The 13,958-nt window shown below is 39.4% G+C and overlaps 1 protein-coding gene and 1 long non-coding RNA gene across 2 annotated transcripts in view; one reads left to right on the top strand and one right to left on the bottom strand.

The window, feature by feature from the left end:
• Window positions 1-13,958, bottom strand: part of LOC130218472 (uncharacterized) — a 41,656-nt gene that overhangs the window by 25,043 nt on the left and 2,655 nt on the right. Inside the window, exon 3 of the long non-coding RNA XR_008835951.1 lies at window positions 5,324-5,464. This is a non-coding gene — a long non-coding RNA (uncharacterized LOC130218472). The remainder of the gene's footprint in view (window positions 1-5,323; window positions 5,465-13,958) is intronic.
• On the top strand, window positions 142-13,140 carry LOC130218471 (myosin-7-like). The gene is made up of 39 exons (XM_056450667.1): window positions 142-160; window positions 241-284; window positions 1,035-1,241; window positions 1,924-2,067; window positions 2,147-2,303; window positions 2,436-2,463; window positions 2,548-2,650; window positions 2,747-2,839; window positions 2,916-2,979; window positions 3,068-3,166; window positions 3,259-3,362; window positions 3,775-3,913; window positions 3,987-4,105; window positions 4,196-4,345; window positions 4,417-4,587; window positions 4,674-4,983; window positions 5,085-5,164; window positions 5,282-5,487; window positions 5,569-5,692; window positions 6,024-6,160; window positions 6,231-6,486; window positions 6,571-6,813; window positions 6,894-7,070; window positions 7,152-7,297; window positions 7,397-7,487; window positions 7,562-7,951; window positions 8,070-8,196; window positions 8,292-8,410; window positions 8,790-8,986; window positions 9,090-9,273; window positions 9,365-9,530; window positions 9,625-9,749; window positions 9,853-10,161; window positions 10,245-10,448; window positions 10,534-10,830; window positions 10,934-11,038; window positions 11,114-11,209; window positions 11,292-11,426; window positions 12,533-13,140. The coding sequence occupies exons 3-39, from the start codon at window positions 1,041-1,043 to the stop codon at window positions 12,551-12,553; spliced, it is 5,817 nt and encodes a 1,938-aa protein (XP_056306642.1). The 5' UTR covers window positions 142-160; window positions 241-284; window positions 1,035-1,040; the 3' UTR covers window positions 12,554-13,140.

The raw sequence follows: 13,958 nt of genomic DNA, 5'->3' as shown, positions 1-13,958 counted from the left end.
TGCCTCAGCCGAACACAATAGCGGTGGTTTGGCATAACAGTGTGCCAACTCCCTTATTTAGCTGGATAGTGGCTTTATAAAAGAGAGGAGGGACACACTGTTGAGAGGATCTTCAGCTTTGCCCATTCAACTTTCCATCAAGCCTACAACCAGTGAACAGGTAATGTGCAAATATTTATAGTCATCCCGCAAGATCTGGGGTTATTTTGAGTCATGATGATTAAATGCTATTGTTTACAGGGCAGTGTCTGCAGTAACTCTCTCTGCGGTGGACGCTGTCAGAGGTAAAGTGCCTCATATTAGTGTTTTATGATTGTGAAGCATGCATTTGATGATGAAATATGGAGAAGCAATTGTAAAAGCAATACGCCATCATTAACTTTCGAGATCGACTGTGACTTTGAAGAACTATGTTTAACATACAAAGAGGTATGAAATATTCAGATCATTCCTCACCTTGCCACTGTCTACACTATAATAAATGCTGGGTTGTATTAGCAGAACACTGGGTCAAATGTGGACATTTGGGTTCATCTATTTTTGACTCAAGCCAGCATTTTTAGAGTGTAGATCTGTGTTATATACATATATTTCTTTAAATGAAGTTAATGTATTGCTTTTGTGTGAACAAGTGGGACATTTTGACTGGAAAATGAAAAATCTAAAGTGAACTTATTATGGGTTATACTGTAGAAAAGGGATTAATGAGCCAGATTTTTATAGTATATAGTCTTATCTATACCACATAATTAAACTCATCATAACAGTGTGATCTTAATGAGCTGATCAGATGCTTTCTAAACGTTTTCTTATATTTCTTATGCAATTATTACATTATTTAGATGCAAGAGCACAGCAAATATGCAGATATTGATTTAAACGTCACTCTCAGTAGTGTTGCTGCTTATTTTCACTTATTAAAAAAGAAAAATTGCTGCTGCAGTTCACTGAATGGCCACTAGTGTTGCTAATAGCATTTTCTGATTGTTTCACGTCCCCCCCCCCTTTATGCTTATAATGTGTTTTGACTTTAGTGAAACATGGGGGATGCTCTGATGGAGGAGTTTGGAGCTGCGGCTCCGTATCTCAGGAAGTCGGACCGGGAGCGTCTGGAGGCCCAAACTCGCCCCTTTGATATGAAAAAGGAATGTTTCGTCCCTGATCCTGATGAAGAGTATGTGAAAGGAAGCATTATAAGTCGGGATGGTGATAAAGTCACCTGTGAGACTGAAAAGGGGAAAGTGAGTTACAGTTATCATTACTGATTATTACAAGGCTCTCTGGAATGCTTGATTCTGATTGGTCAATCTCAACATCCCAAGATTTGGTGTTTCCAGATAACAACTAATAACACATGCTCATCCGGGTGCTTCAAATCATCTTGACCATCTGTTCTTGACTGTTTTGTGTACTCGTGTGACTGAATAATCTGTATTTTATTGCAGACTGCATTCAGCCATTCAGTCAGGTTATGTTTAGTTAAGAAGCTAGTCAATTATTACAGCTTAGATTAATGTATTGTGTCTAATTATTTTGATTTGTTGGAGGTAGCCATGTGATATGTGGTATAATGTACATCCAGTCGGTTGTTATTGCAGAACTGTCCAACTACTCACTTTACGAATAAGTGTGTTTATAAATATACATAAAACGTAGATTAATATAATAAGGAAATGTAAGTTTGCAACATCAAGCAGCATAACAAGCCGTTTTTAACATCTTAAAATCAATTAAAGTGAATGAGACTGGAAATCTCGAGCCAATAAGATTGCAATGGCTGCTCCCGCTCGTACGTCAAGAATAAGGTCAATACAACAGCTTCTGAGGAACCTGTCAGACTTTATTCTGTGAAAACAACCAGCGAGATGTACATAATCCCTCATCACTTAACTATCTAGGAGAAACAAATCTTTTTTTTTACAGACAGTCACTGTGAAGGAGGTTGATGTTCACCCTCAGAACCCGCCAAAGTTTGATAAAATTGAAGACATGGCGATGTTCACCTTCCTGCACGAGCCTGCTGTGCTGTTTAACCTCAAAGAGCGTTACGCAGCCTGGATGATCTACGTGAGTGGAGTCTTAAAACACTCTCACACTCACTTTATGATGAAGGAGCAGATCTAAAGCTGCTGTCAATCTCTTCCAGACCTACTCTGGGCTCTTCTGTGTCACTGTCAACCCCTACAAGTGGCTGCCAGTGTACAATCAGGAGGTGGTTCTTGCTTACAGAGGAAAGAAGAGGAGTGAAGCTCCTCCTCACATCTTCTCCATCTCTGACAACGCCTACCAGTACATGCTGTCAGGTGCGTCTGCGTAACACCACTGGTTTTACATTTAAATGACAATGTTGAATGTTAACTTAAAATTCATTGCAACATCTAATATTGCTGTGTTAGTCATACAAGAAAACATGGATATTTTTATTGCCTTTCCAGACAGAGAAAATCAGTCTATTCTTATCACGTAAGTTTAGTTATGCATATTGGTTTTTATAACTATGGTTAAAAGACAAATGTGTAGTCTTTAACGTTATTTTTGTACCTGAAGTGGAGAATCTGGTGCTGGAAAGACTGTGAACACTAAGAGAGTCATTCAGTATTTTGCCAGCATTGCTGCAGGTCCTACAAAGAAGGAGACCACCGAAAAGAAGGTAAAATAAGGAACTCAAAGTAAAATGGATTCAAAATAAAATAGTTTGGTCTGCCATATTGTTTGATTGCCAGTTGCCAAATGTTGTGTTTTCTAGGGTACTCTGGAGGATCAAATCATCCAGTGTAATCCTGCTCTTGAGGCCTTTGGTAATGCCAAGACCATCAGGAATGACAATTCGTCCAGATTTGTAAGTGAATACAACAGGAATGAAAAGTACAAAATGGCTTTTACCTAAAAGCAAACATTTTCATCTTCTCAAACAGGGCAAATTCATCCGCATTCACTTTGCAGCAAATGGAAAACTGGCCTCAGCAGATATAGAGACCTGTAAGAACATTATTATTCTTAGTTTCATATTAAAATACTTACTCAAACCTTGAATTCATGATTTTAAAGTTAATATTTTGTGTCACAGATCTTCTGGAGAAGTCTCGTGTGACTTTCCAGCTCAAGGCTGAGAGAGATTATCATATCTTCTACCAGATTCTGTCTCAGAAGAAACCGGAACTTCTTGGTGAGCAAAATCACCCATCTGGTAACAAATCATCCAGCAATAAGCCTAAATTTTCTTGTATTGGTCATAAAAACATATTTTCATCCTCTTAGAGATGCTGCTGATTACAGCAAACCCGTACGATTATGCCTTCATCTCCCAAGGAGAGACGCAAGTTGCTTCAATTAATGACGCTGATGAGCTGATGGCTACAGATGTGCGTATGATGCCATCACATTTACCATCTAACAACTTTATTTTTGTATTTTTGATGTTAATTCAGTATTAATATCTACAGCTACATTTACACTCTCGACCATTTTTAAGTAATATTTGGCATTCATTTTTATTAAGCAAAAATGCATATAAAACAAGAGTAGACCAGATTCAGATATGCAACTGAAATTGGCCCATATTTATTGCAGTATGTTGTTAGTTAGGTATGACAGCATGTGATAATATAAGTAACTATTTAGGATGTCCATTATAAGAAAGTGGTAGATATATGACAGAAAAGTGAATGCGATGAATGAAATAAAATGTCTATGCATTAAAGCAACAAGTAGCCTGTGATTTTATAGTCATTTTTACTACTGGCTTTGTGAAATGTGTAATTTTCTGCATTCCAGGAAGCGTTTGATGTGCTGGGCTTCACCCAAGAGGAGAAGAACAGCATCTACAAGCTGATTGGTGCCATCATGCACTACGGCAACATGAAGTTCAAGCAGAAGCAGAGAGAGGAACAGGCAGAGGCTGATGGCACTGAGGGTCAGTATTAGCTGACACAATGCATTGGTTGATAAACAGTTAATTACTGTCAATCATCTCTTACTGATGACAGATGCTGATAAATCAGCTTATCTGATGGGCCTGAACTCTGCTGACCTCATCAAGGCTCTGTGCCACCCAAGAGTCAAAGTAGGAAATGAGTGGGTCACCAAGGGACAGAATGTCCAACAGGTCAAGATTAACCTATTGTTGACAAAACAACCAATTATCTGTGTACTAATGCAAAGTCTAACTGATTCACTCTTCATATGCCTCAAAAAGGTGTACTATGCTGTTGGCGCCCTTTCCAAATCGGTATATGAGAAGATGTTCCTCTGGATGGTTGTAAGAATCAACCAATCCCTGGACACCAAACAGCCTCGCCAGTACTTCATTGGTGTGCTGGACATTGCTGGCTTTGAGATCTTTGATGTAAGCTGATACTGATTTCTGTTATTCAAATACTTGCTGTGTTTTGATTCTATAATATATTTCACCTGCAGTTCAACACCTTTGAGCAGCTGTGCATCAACTTCACTAATGAGAAGTTGCAGCAGTTCTTCAACCACCACATGTTTGTGCTAGAACAAGAGGAATATAAGAAAGAGGGCATTGAGTGGACGTTCATTGACTTTGGCATGGACTTACAGGCTTGTATTGATCTCATTGAAAAGGTGAGTGAGCAAAGTCCTCTCATTTTATTACTTATTTTAATAGCCATTTTTGCATTAAGTTGGATAAGTTGCATTTTTAATCTCAGCCCATGGGTATCATGTCCATCCTTGAAGAGGAATGCATGTTCCCCAAAGCCAGTGATGCAACCTTTAAAGCAAAGCTTTATGACAACCACTTGGGGAAATCAAACAACTTCCAGAAGCCCAGGATTATCAAGGGTAAACCAGAGGCCCATTTCTCCCTGGTTCACTATGCTGGCACTGTTGACTACAACATCAATAACTGGCTGGTAAAGAACAAGGATCCTCTCAATGAGACTGTTGTTGGCCTGTATCAGAAGTCCACCATGAAACTGTTGTCTAATCTGTTCGCTAATTATACTGGTGCTGACTCAGGTGATTTTTGTTGATGTCAAAAACGAACAATCCTTGAGACAAATAAGCATTTAATGCAATATTCTAGAAATATTAAGGAAAATAATGTTTTCTTCCAACAGCCATGGAGGGAGGAGGTGGGAAAACAAAGGAAAAGAAGAAAAAGGGCTCTTCTTTCCAGACAGTGTCTGCACTTCACAGGGTAACACATGTTCTGTATTTAATACAACAGCGAATAATATATTATGATTTGCTTCCTAAATCAGTATGCCAATCTAAGATATATATGGGCAGAATGATGAATAATATCCATCCATAGGAGAACTTGAATAAACTGATGACCAACTTAAGGTCAACTCACCCTCACTTTGTGCGCTGCATCATCCCCAATGAGACTAAGACTCCTGGGGCGATGGAGAATCCTCTGGTCATGCACCAGCTGCGCTGTAACGGTGTGCTGGAGGGTATCAGAATCTGCAGAAAGGGTTTCCCCAACAGGATCCTGTACGGAGATTTCAAGCAGAGGTAAAATTCCCTTATTAATACAAAAAATTGCAGTTGAAGCTTTCAAAAATTAACGCTTATGTTCATTTTAAAATAAAACAGATATCGTATCCTGAACCCTGCTGCCATCCCAGACGGTCAGTTTATTGACAGCAGGAAAGGAGCTGAAAAGTTATTGGGATCTTTGGATATTGACCACAACCAGTACAAGTTTGGACATACTAAGGTTTTCATGTTGTAATAACTTCTTTAAAGATTATATTTTAGTTGATATTTTTGTTATTAGAAAGATATCTCTGAAAAGTTGACCATGGCTATGGAGTACTTTTGGCATTGTTCTATATGTGCACACAGGCCTTTGATAAAGTACCTCTTATGTACATTGTTTTCTATACATTATCGCATTGGCACACAGACAGATGCTGAATAGCAACACCAATGTGTGTACCTTCATATAAAACAATGTTTAAAATTTTCAAAGACCTGGTGTGGTGACATTTTGCGTCTGATGTGCGATGAACTTAAGCATCTCTGAAATTACAATTATATGTTTTAAGGTGTTCTTCAAGGCTGGACTGTTGGGAACCCTTGAAGAAATGAGAGATGATCGTCTTGCCCTCATTATCACCAATATTCAAGCTAGATCACGAGGTCTTCTCTCAAGAATTGAATTCCAGAAGCTTGTTGACCGCAGGTAACTGAGTGAGTATCTAAATCTTTCAGCACAAAAAAATAAACGGTACAGAAATTGTTTTACTTTTCAGAGATGCTTTGCTGGTGATCCAGTGGAATGTGCGTGCCTTCATGGGGGTCAAGAATTGGCCTTGGATGAAGCTGTACTTCAAGATCAAACCACTGCTGAGATCTGCTGAAGCTGAGAAAGAGATGGCCAACATGAAGGAAGAATTCTTGAAGTTGAAGGAGGCTTATGCCAAATCCGAAGCCCGCAGAAAGGAGCTTGAAGAAAAGATGGTTACTCTTCTCCAAGAGAAGAATGACCTGCAACTTGCAGTTCAAGCTGTGAGCTTATTTCATGAAAATAACTTAATAATAAAAAAAACATTTGGAAAATGAATACAAATACTTTTCTGTATCTGTAAACAGGAGCAAGATAATCTTTGCGATGCTGAAGAGAGATGCGAGGGTTTGATCAAGAACAAGATCCAGCTTGAGGCCAAAGCTAAAGAGCTGACTGAGAGACTGGAAGATGAAGAGGAAATGAATGCTGAGCTGACTGCCAAGAAGAGAAAGCTGGAAGATGAATGTTCTGAACTCAAGAAAGACATTGATGATCTTGAGCTCACTCTGGCCAAAGTGGAGAAGGAGAAACATGCGACTGAGAACAAGGTTTGTTTTTATTTCAGACCTGGTTAGTGATGCAGTAATGATGTATTAAAATTCCTTTACACAATGCCACAATTTTACAGGTTAAAAACCTAATAGAAGAGATGTCAGCTTTGGATGAGATTATCGCTAGGCTCACCAAGGAGAAGAAAGCTCTACAGGAGGCCCATCAGCAAACACTGGATGACCTCCAGAGTGAGGAAGACAAAGTCAACACACTCACCAAAGCCAAAGCCAAGCTGGAGCAACAAGTGGATGATGTGGGTAGTTTGTTGAGACTTTAATTAAAAAGTTGACATTAATCATGAAAGAAAATAAAATGCAAAACATTGTCCTTCTAGCTCGAAGGTTCCCTGGAACAGGAAAAGAAGCTTCGTATGGATCTGGAAAGGGTAAAGAGGAAGCTGGAGGGAGACTTAAAGTTGACCCAAGAGAGTGTGATGGACCTGGAAAATGACAAACAACAACTGGAAGAGAGGCTTAAAAAGTGGGTTACAGTGCGGGGAAAACATTTTTTTTTTTTTTTACTAATTACTAATTATTAAATCTCTGAATCCCTGCTAATCAAATATATTCTGCAAAACAGAAAAGATTTTGAGATCAGCCAGCTCAGTAGCAGGATTGAAGATGAGCAAGTAATGGCAACCCAACTCCAGAAGAAATTGAAGGAGCTGCAGGTAAACTTCTTAATTCTTAAAAGGAGGGATAGCTGGACAATCAGGAACTCAAGCTTTTTCCTCATTTTATTTAGGCCCGAATCGAAGAGCTTGAGGAAGAGCTGGAGGCAGAGAGAGCTGCCCGTGCCAAAGTTGAGAAACAGAGAGCTGATCTGTCCAGAGAACTGGAGGAGATCAGCGAGAGGTTGGAGGAGGCTGGTGGAGCCACCGCTGCCCAGATCGAGATGAACAAGAAACGTGAAGCTGAGTTCTTGAAACTGCGCAGAGACCTTGAAGAGGCCACTCTGCACCATGAGGCCACTGCTTCTACACTGAGGAAGAAACATGCCGACAGTGTGTCTGATCTTGGAGAGCAGATTGACAACCTTCAAAGAGTCAAGCAGAAGCTGGAGAAAGAGAAGAGTGAACTCAGACTGGAACTGGACGATGTGGTTTCCAACATGGAGCAGCTTGCCAAGGCCAAGGTAATGAATTATTTCTCCCATGTCACTATTTAACAGTTTTTCTTCAGTTCAGCTATTCTTAAAAAATAATGTATTGTTTCATAATTTGACAATCACTATCCATAAAATATCTATCCAGGCAAACCTAGAGAAGATGTGCAGGACCCTGGAAGACCAGATGTCAGAATATAGAACAAAATATGAAGAAGGGCAACGCAGTATCAATGACTTTACAATGCAAAAAGCAAGACTGCAAACTGAAAATGGTATGTACTCAGATAATCTATTTTTTTTTTTTTTGCTAGACTAATTCAAGATCACATGCTACTTTTTGGAACATAATGGCTTCATTTTAATCTAGGGGAGCTTTCAAGACAACTGGAAGAGAAAGATTCATTGGTCTCTCAGCTAACTAGAAGCAAGCAGTCCTACACCCAGCAGATTGAGGACCTCAAGAGACAACTTGAGGAGGAAGTCAAGGTATTGTGGCAATTAAAAATTCAGTGGTATATAATACAACCAAAAGTCATGTTACAAGGTGAGTCAAGTGCATTGCTCATGTTTTCTCATTGAGGTAGTTTACTGGCTGGGAGGTTTAATTTTACTTGACCAGACAATTACCAGAAATGAACTTTGTTATTTGAAGTCCTAACCTTGGCTGTCGCTGGAATTTGGATTTATCAGAGGCTTAGAGTAACACAGTACAGCCATCATTCACCTTAATTCCTGCACTGTCACCCAATAAGCTATAATGGTTTGAATATACATGGGATTCAACCTCACACCCCTCGAAAGAACTAGAGCCTTATGCAGCAGCAGTAGGGTGTTCTTCGTGACATTAATTTTAAATAACTTATAGGCAAAGAATGCCCTGGCCCATGCAGTTCAGTCTGCTCGTCATGATTCTGACCTGCTGAGGGAACAATATGAAGAGGAGCAGGAAGCCAAAGCTGAGCTCCAGCGTAGTCTGTCTAAGGCAAACTCCGAGGTGGCTCAGTGGAGAACCAAGTATGAAACTGATGCCATCCAGAGGACTGAGGAGCTGGAGGAGGCCAAGTAAGAAACAAGAAATATTTGGTTTTCCCCTGTAGCATACCATACAAACATCCAAATTTTAAAAAACCTCACAGACTTGTCTTGGAAATGTTTATTTATAAAGGAAGAAGCTGGCTCAGCGTCTGCAAGATGCAGAAGAAGCTGTGGAAGCTGTTAATGCTAAATGCTCCTCTCTGGAAAAGACCAAGCACAGGCTCCAGAATGAGATTGAAGATCTTATGGTGGATGTGGAGAGATCCAATGCTGCTGCTGCTGCTCTGGACAAGAAGCAAAGAAACTTTGACAAGGTGAACGAAAGAGTGTTGAATAAATTACTATTTTATTGTTTTATGTGAGATCCATCAACAGATATTTAAAGTTTCTTAAACTACCAAACAGGTCCTAGCTGAGTGGAAGCAGAAGTATGAGGAGTCTCAGAGTGAGCTGGAAAGCTCCCAGAAGGAAGCCAGATCTCTGAGCACTGAATTGTTCAAGCTGAAGAACTCTTATGAGGAGTCTCTGGATCATCTGGAGAGCATGAAGAGAGAAAACAAGAACCTCCAAGGTTGCTTGATTTATTAGTCATCTAAGTATTCAAATATTGACTAATTAAAATGGCTTTTCATGTATTATTCATAATTATATTTCTTTCCCGATAGAGGAGATTGCTGATCTCACTGAACAAATTGGTGAGTCTGGAAAGAACATACATGAACTGGAGAAAATCCGTAAGCAGTTGGAGCAAGAAAAAGCTGAAATTCAAGCAGCTCTGGAGGAGGCTGAGGTATTTATTGTGTTATGATTAGATATTGTACGTGTAGTTTTTTTTGTAGTTGTACCCCTGAAAAGAGCCAATACGCTAACAAATTAAACTTTCATTTGGTTAGGGCTCCCTGGAGCATGAAGAAGGAAAGATTCTCAGAGCCCAGTTGGAGTTCAGTCAGATCAAAGCTGATATTGAACGTAAGCTGTCTGAGAAAGATGAAGAGATGGAGCAGGCCAAGAGGAACCAGCAAAGAATGATTGATACCCTGCAGAGTTCACTGGAATCAGAAACTCGCAGCAGGAATGAAGCTCTCAGACTGAAGAAGAAGATGGAGGGAGACCTCAATGAGATGGAGATTCAGCTCAGCCAGGCTAACAGGCAGGCATCAGAAGCCCAGAAGCAACTTAAGAGTCTTCAGGGGCACCTTAAGGTATGAAGGATCATTTAAATTGTATAAACTAAACATATGACAAAGTTCTGCTGTACTCTTATTTGCAATCTTATATTTTTCAGGATGCCCAAATGCAACTGGATGACGCTCTGCGTGCTAATGATGATCTCAAAGAGAACATCGCCATTGTGGAGAGACGCAACAATCTGCTGCAGGCTGAACTGGATGAACTGAGATCCCTGGTGGAACAGACTGAGAGAGGAAGGAAACTGGCTGAGCAGGAACTGATGGACGTCAGTGAGAGAGTTCAGCTCCTGCATTCTCAGGTATGACACACCTGTTTTAATAAACCTCTTCTACTACACATGATCATCTACAGATTTAACGAATGTCAACACTGTCCATCTTCAGAACACCAGCCTGCTGAATCAGAAGAAGAAGCTGGAGGGAGATAATACTCAGCTTCAGACTGAGGTTGAGGAGGCAGTGCAGGAGTGCAGGAATGCTGAGGAAAAGGCCAAGAAAGCCATCACTGATGCTGCCATGATGGCAGAGGAGCTGAAGAAGGAGCAGGACACCAGTGCTCATCTGGAGCGCATGAAGAAGAACATGGAGCAGACCATCAAGGACCTGCAGCACCGTCTGGATGAAGCTGAGCAGATCGCCATGAAGGGTGGCAAGAAGCAGGTCCAGAAACTGGAAGCCAGGGTTAGTTTTTGAAACTCAGACTCTGATACATTTTCTACTCAAAATTCTAAATTTCTACTTTCTAAAGATTTGATAAATGCAAAATCATGTTTGGTTTTGTTAGGTCAGAGAGCTGGAGAATGAGGTGGAGTTAGAACAGAAAAAGGCGAGCGAGTCTGTGAAAGGAATCCGTAAATATGAGAGACGAATTAAGGAGCTTACCTACCAGGTTGTTTCTCTATTTAATGCAACATCCTAATCTTCAAACCATTCAGACCAAGAATAATCAAAGCTCTTTTAACAGACTGAGGAAGACCGTAAGAATCTGGCTCGTCTTCAAGACCTGGTGGACAAACTGCAGCTGAAGGTCAAGTCCTACAAGAGAGCTGCTGAAGAGGCTGTGAGTTCATTTCTGGCACATCCATGTACTATATATACTGTTTTGCATACTGTTTTTGTCAATAACCTTGTGTTTTAATTAGGAGGAACAGGCCAATTCTAACCTGGGCAAGTTCCGTAAGCTGCAGCATGAGCTGGACGAGGCAGAGGAGAGGGCTGATATTGCTGAATCTCAGGTCAACAAGCTGAGAGCCAAGAGCCGTGATACAGGATCCAAGGTAAGATGTCTCAGACTAAACCTATATTTTTGTGTATTACAGTTAAAAAAATCTTTTAAAGATTGGTGCAAGCGTTAAGGCCCCAGTATGCTTCAAACTAAATTGAAAAACAAACTTAAATGATGTACATTTAAACAAAATCCAGGTAAAAAGTTAATTTCTGCAGTTTAAAACAATTCACCAAAGCAAACTTTTCTGTGGAGATCGTTTTGGGTCCTAAACACCTTTTAGCTACCATTTGTCCATGACGATTATGCAATATGTGGGTGTGTTCTGAAACTCTGCCTGCTTTGACGTGCAATTGACTCCCATATCTATGAAGGTCAGACAGGTGAACAACATCCAACAAAACACCAAGTTAGCAACATGAATACACTCATAAGTCGAGTGGCAGAGCTGGTACAGATTTATTCACACCTGTACGATCGCACTTTGTCATGCCAGCTTTTAAAGCTCTAAACCAGAGTTGTCCAAACTTGGTCCTGGAAGGCCAATGTCCTGCAGATTTAAGCTCCAACTTGCCTCAACAACCCCTGTTCTAGTATATCTACTGAGAGATTGATTAGCTGGTTCAGGTGTGTTTGATTAGGGTTGGAGCTAAACTCTCCAGGACACCAGCCCTCCAGGACCAAGTTTGGACACCACTGCTCTAAAAAATGTTCCATTCTGTCTGTCTGTGGCAAATAGAAAACAATGTGCAGATATGATGTGCCATGCTGGTCCTTCTTGCCTTATGTGTGGAAGGCTGTTTGCCGGATGTTTAGGAAACTGTTCATCTGTCACAGCTGCCATTGTTCTGTTTAGGGATACAACATTAGGGATAACACATTTACAGCCACACCTACTGTAGTGCAGAGCTGCCTTTTAAAACTTATTTTTGTTCTCAAACAAAAAAAAATACTTAGTTTGAAGAACACTGAGGCTTTTAGAGACTATTTTGTTTCTAACATCTTTACATTTGAGAGATGCTAGATAAATTGTAAATTAATTACTGAACAAGCACTTAGACACCTTAAACTCACCTTAAAGTGAGTTTAAGATTTGATTTATTGCAAACCAATACACTTTGTAAACACTTTTCTTTTCCTCATTTCTTGCTTTCACAGAAAGGTCATGATGAAGAGTGAGGCTCTCGCTTGCATCTTGCTGAAAGGCTTGTTTGGTAGCGGTGGGAAGTTCGGATCATTTTACTGACTCGGATCTTTGAGTCTCATTCATCGAGATGAACCAATCTTTTGTTCAATTTGCCAAAATATCATTAAAATGTTACAAGTTTCTTCCAAACACATCCTCAACTAGCCCAAAGGTTGATCACACTCCAAACTAGAATGCTATATGAAAGAGAAAATAATCCTTCATTGTTTACCTGGGTCTTTGGTCTTTGATTAGCTCAGCTCACCTCTTTTGAGAAGTCTACAAATTTGAGTCATTCATACATGTGACACAGACAGCACCATATAAGATTAACCTCAGACAGAAGGACCCATGATTAGTTCACCTTTCTAGTCTTTGGGTCGAGTCAGTCAATGTCAATGCAATGTGTGCACGTACAAATGAATGAATCATTCCCTGAGAAGCCTCATCGTTCTTTAGTCACATTAAAAATTCATTGAAAATCAATGAATTGTTCAAGACCGCCCCATCATTATCGTTGGTTTGATTATGTGCTTCCATACCTGTAGTTTTGTAGAATAAAATGTGCAAATGAAACCTATCTTGTGGTCTTTGGTCTATTTGTTATTTGATCTTGGGCAGACATGTTCTTATTCATAAGAGCAGTCAGTTTTTACAAGTATAAACTCTCTGTAGTAAACCACATACATCCACTCTATAAATGTACATGTCCTTTAGCATTAGTTGTTCGTTTGTTTTTATTATGTTAATTATAGTACGTTTATCTTCGTTCATTTCCCCAGTGTGCTGATATTATGTAGTTTTCAAGTGAGAAGAATACTAGGAATTATTGGTGGTCCAGATAAGTACTACAGCGATGGACTGGAATTGACTATGGAAAAATAGACAGAACATGCTCCCCCTCCTGGTGCATATTAGATATTATATGATAAGCTCCATTTTGCTGCACATGCAGTAAAACATGAGACTATTTAGGCAAAATCTCATATGCTGAAATGAAAAATAGATTTAAAAAATTTACCTACACAATTTGCATCAAATCTGCAGTTACATGCTGCTGTCAATTCACCTTTTAGTGCTTAACCCTATAAAGCAACCAATGTTAATAGAGTCATCATATATGGTTTCTCATCCGATAAAGCATTAATCCTGTTCTACATATAATATTTAGTAATATACAAAGGTGAGACAGGTTACAGGTAACAATTGCATTTACAAAAATTCAGTGCATTTTGTATAGAATTAAACTAAACAACTTTTTATTAGTGCTGAAAATGATCACAATATATATATATATATATATATATATATATATATATATATATATATATATATATATATATATATATATATATATATATTAATCAATATGAGACACATTAAATCACAGGAAACAAG

This window comes from Danio aesculapii, chromosome 24, assembly GCF_903798145.1.
Source record: "Danio aesculapii chromosome 24, fDanAes4.1, whole genome shotgun sequence".
NCBI lineage: Eukaryota > Metazoa > Chordata > Actinopteri > Cypriniformes > Danionidae > Danio > Danio aesculapii.
The sequence above is the reverse complement of the archived record's forward strand: the minus strand, read 5'-3'. Positions and strand labels throughout refer to the sequence as shown.

Excerpts from the sequence above, each read along its gene's own strand:
- LOC130218471 (XM_056450667.1), top strand. The coding sequence starts at position 1,041 with ATGGGGGATGCTCTGATGGAGGAGTTTGGAGCTGCGGCTCCGTATCTC. Across the intron at positions 7,071-7,151 it reads TGGAGCAACAAGTGGATGAT|CTCGAAGGTTCCCTGGAACA; the intron begins GTGGGTAGTTTG and ends TTGTCCTTCTAG. Across the intron at positions 7,488-7,561 it reads AGAAATTGAAGGAGCTGCAG|GCCCGAATCGAAGAGCTTGA; the intron begins GTAAACTTCTTA and ends CATTTTATTTAG.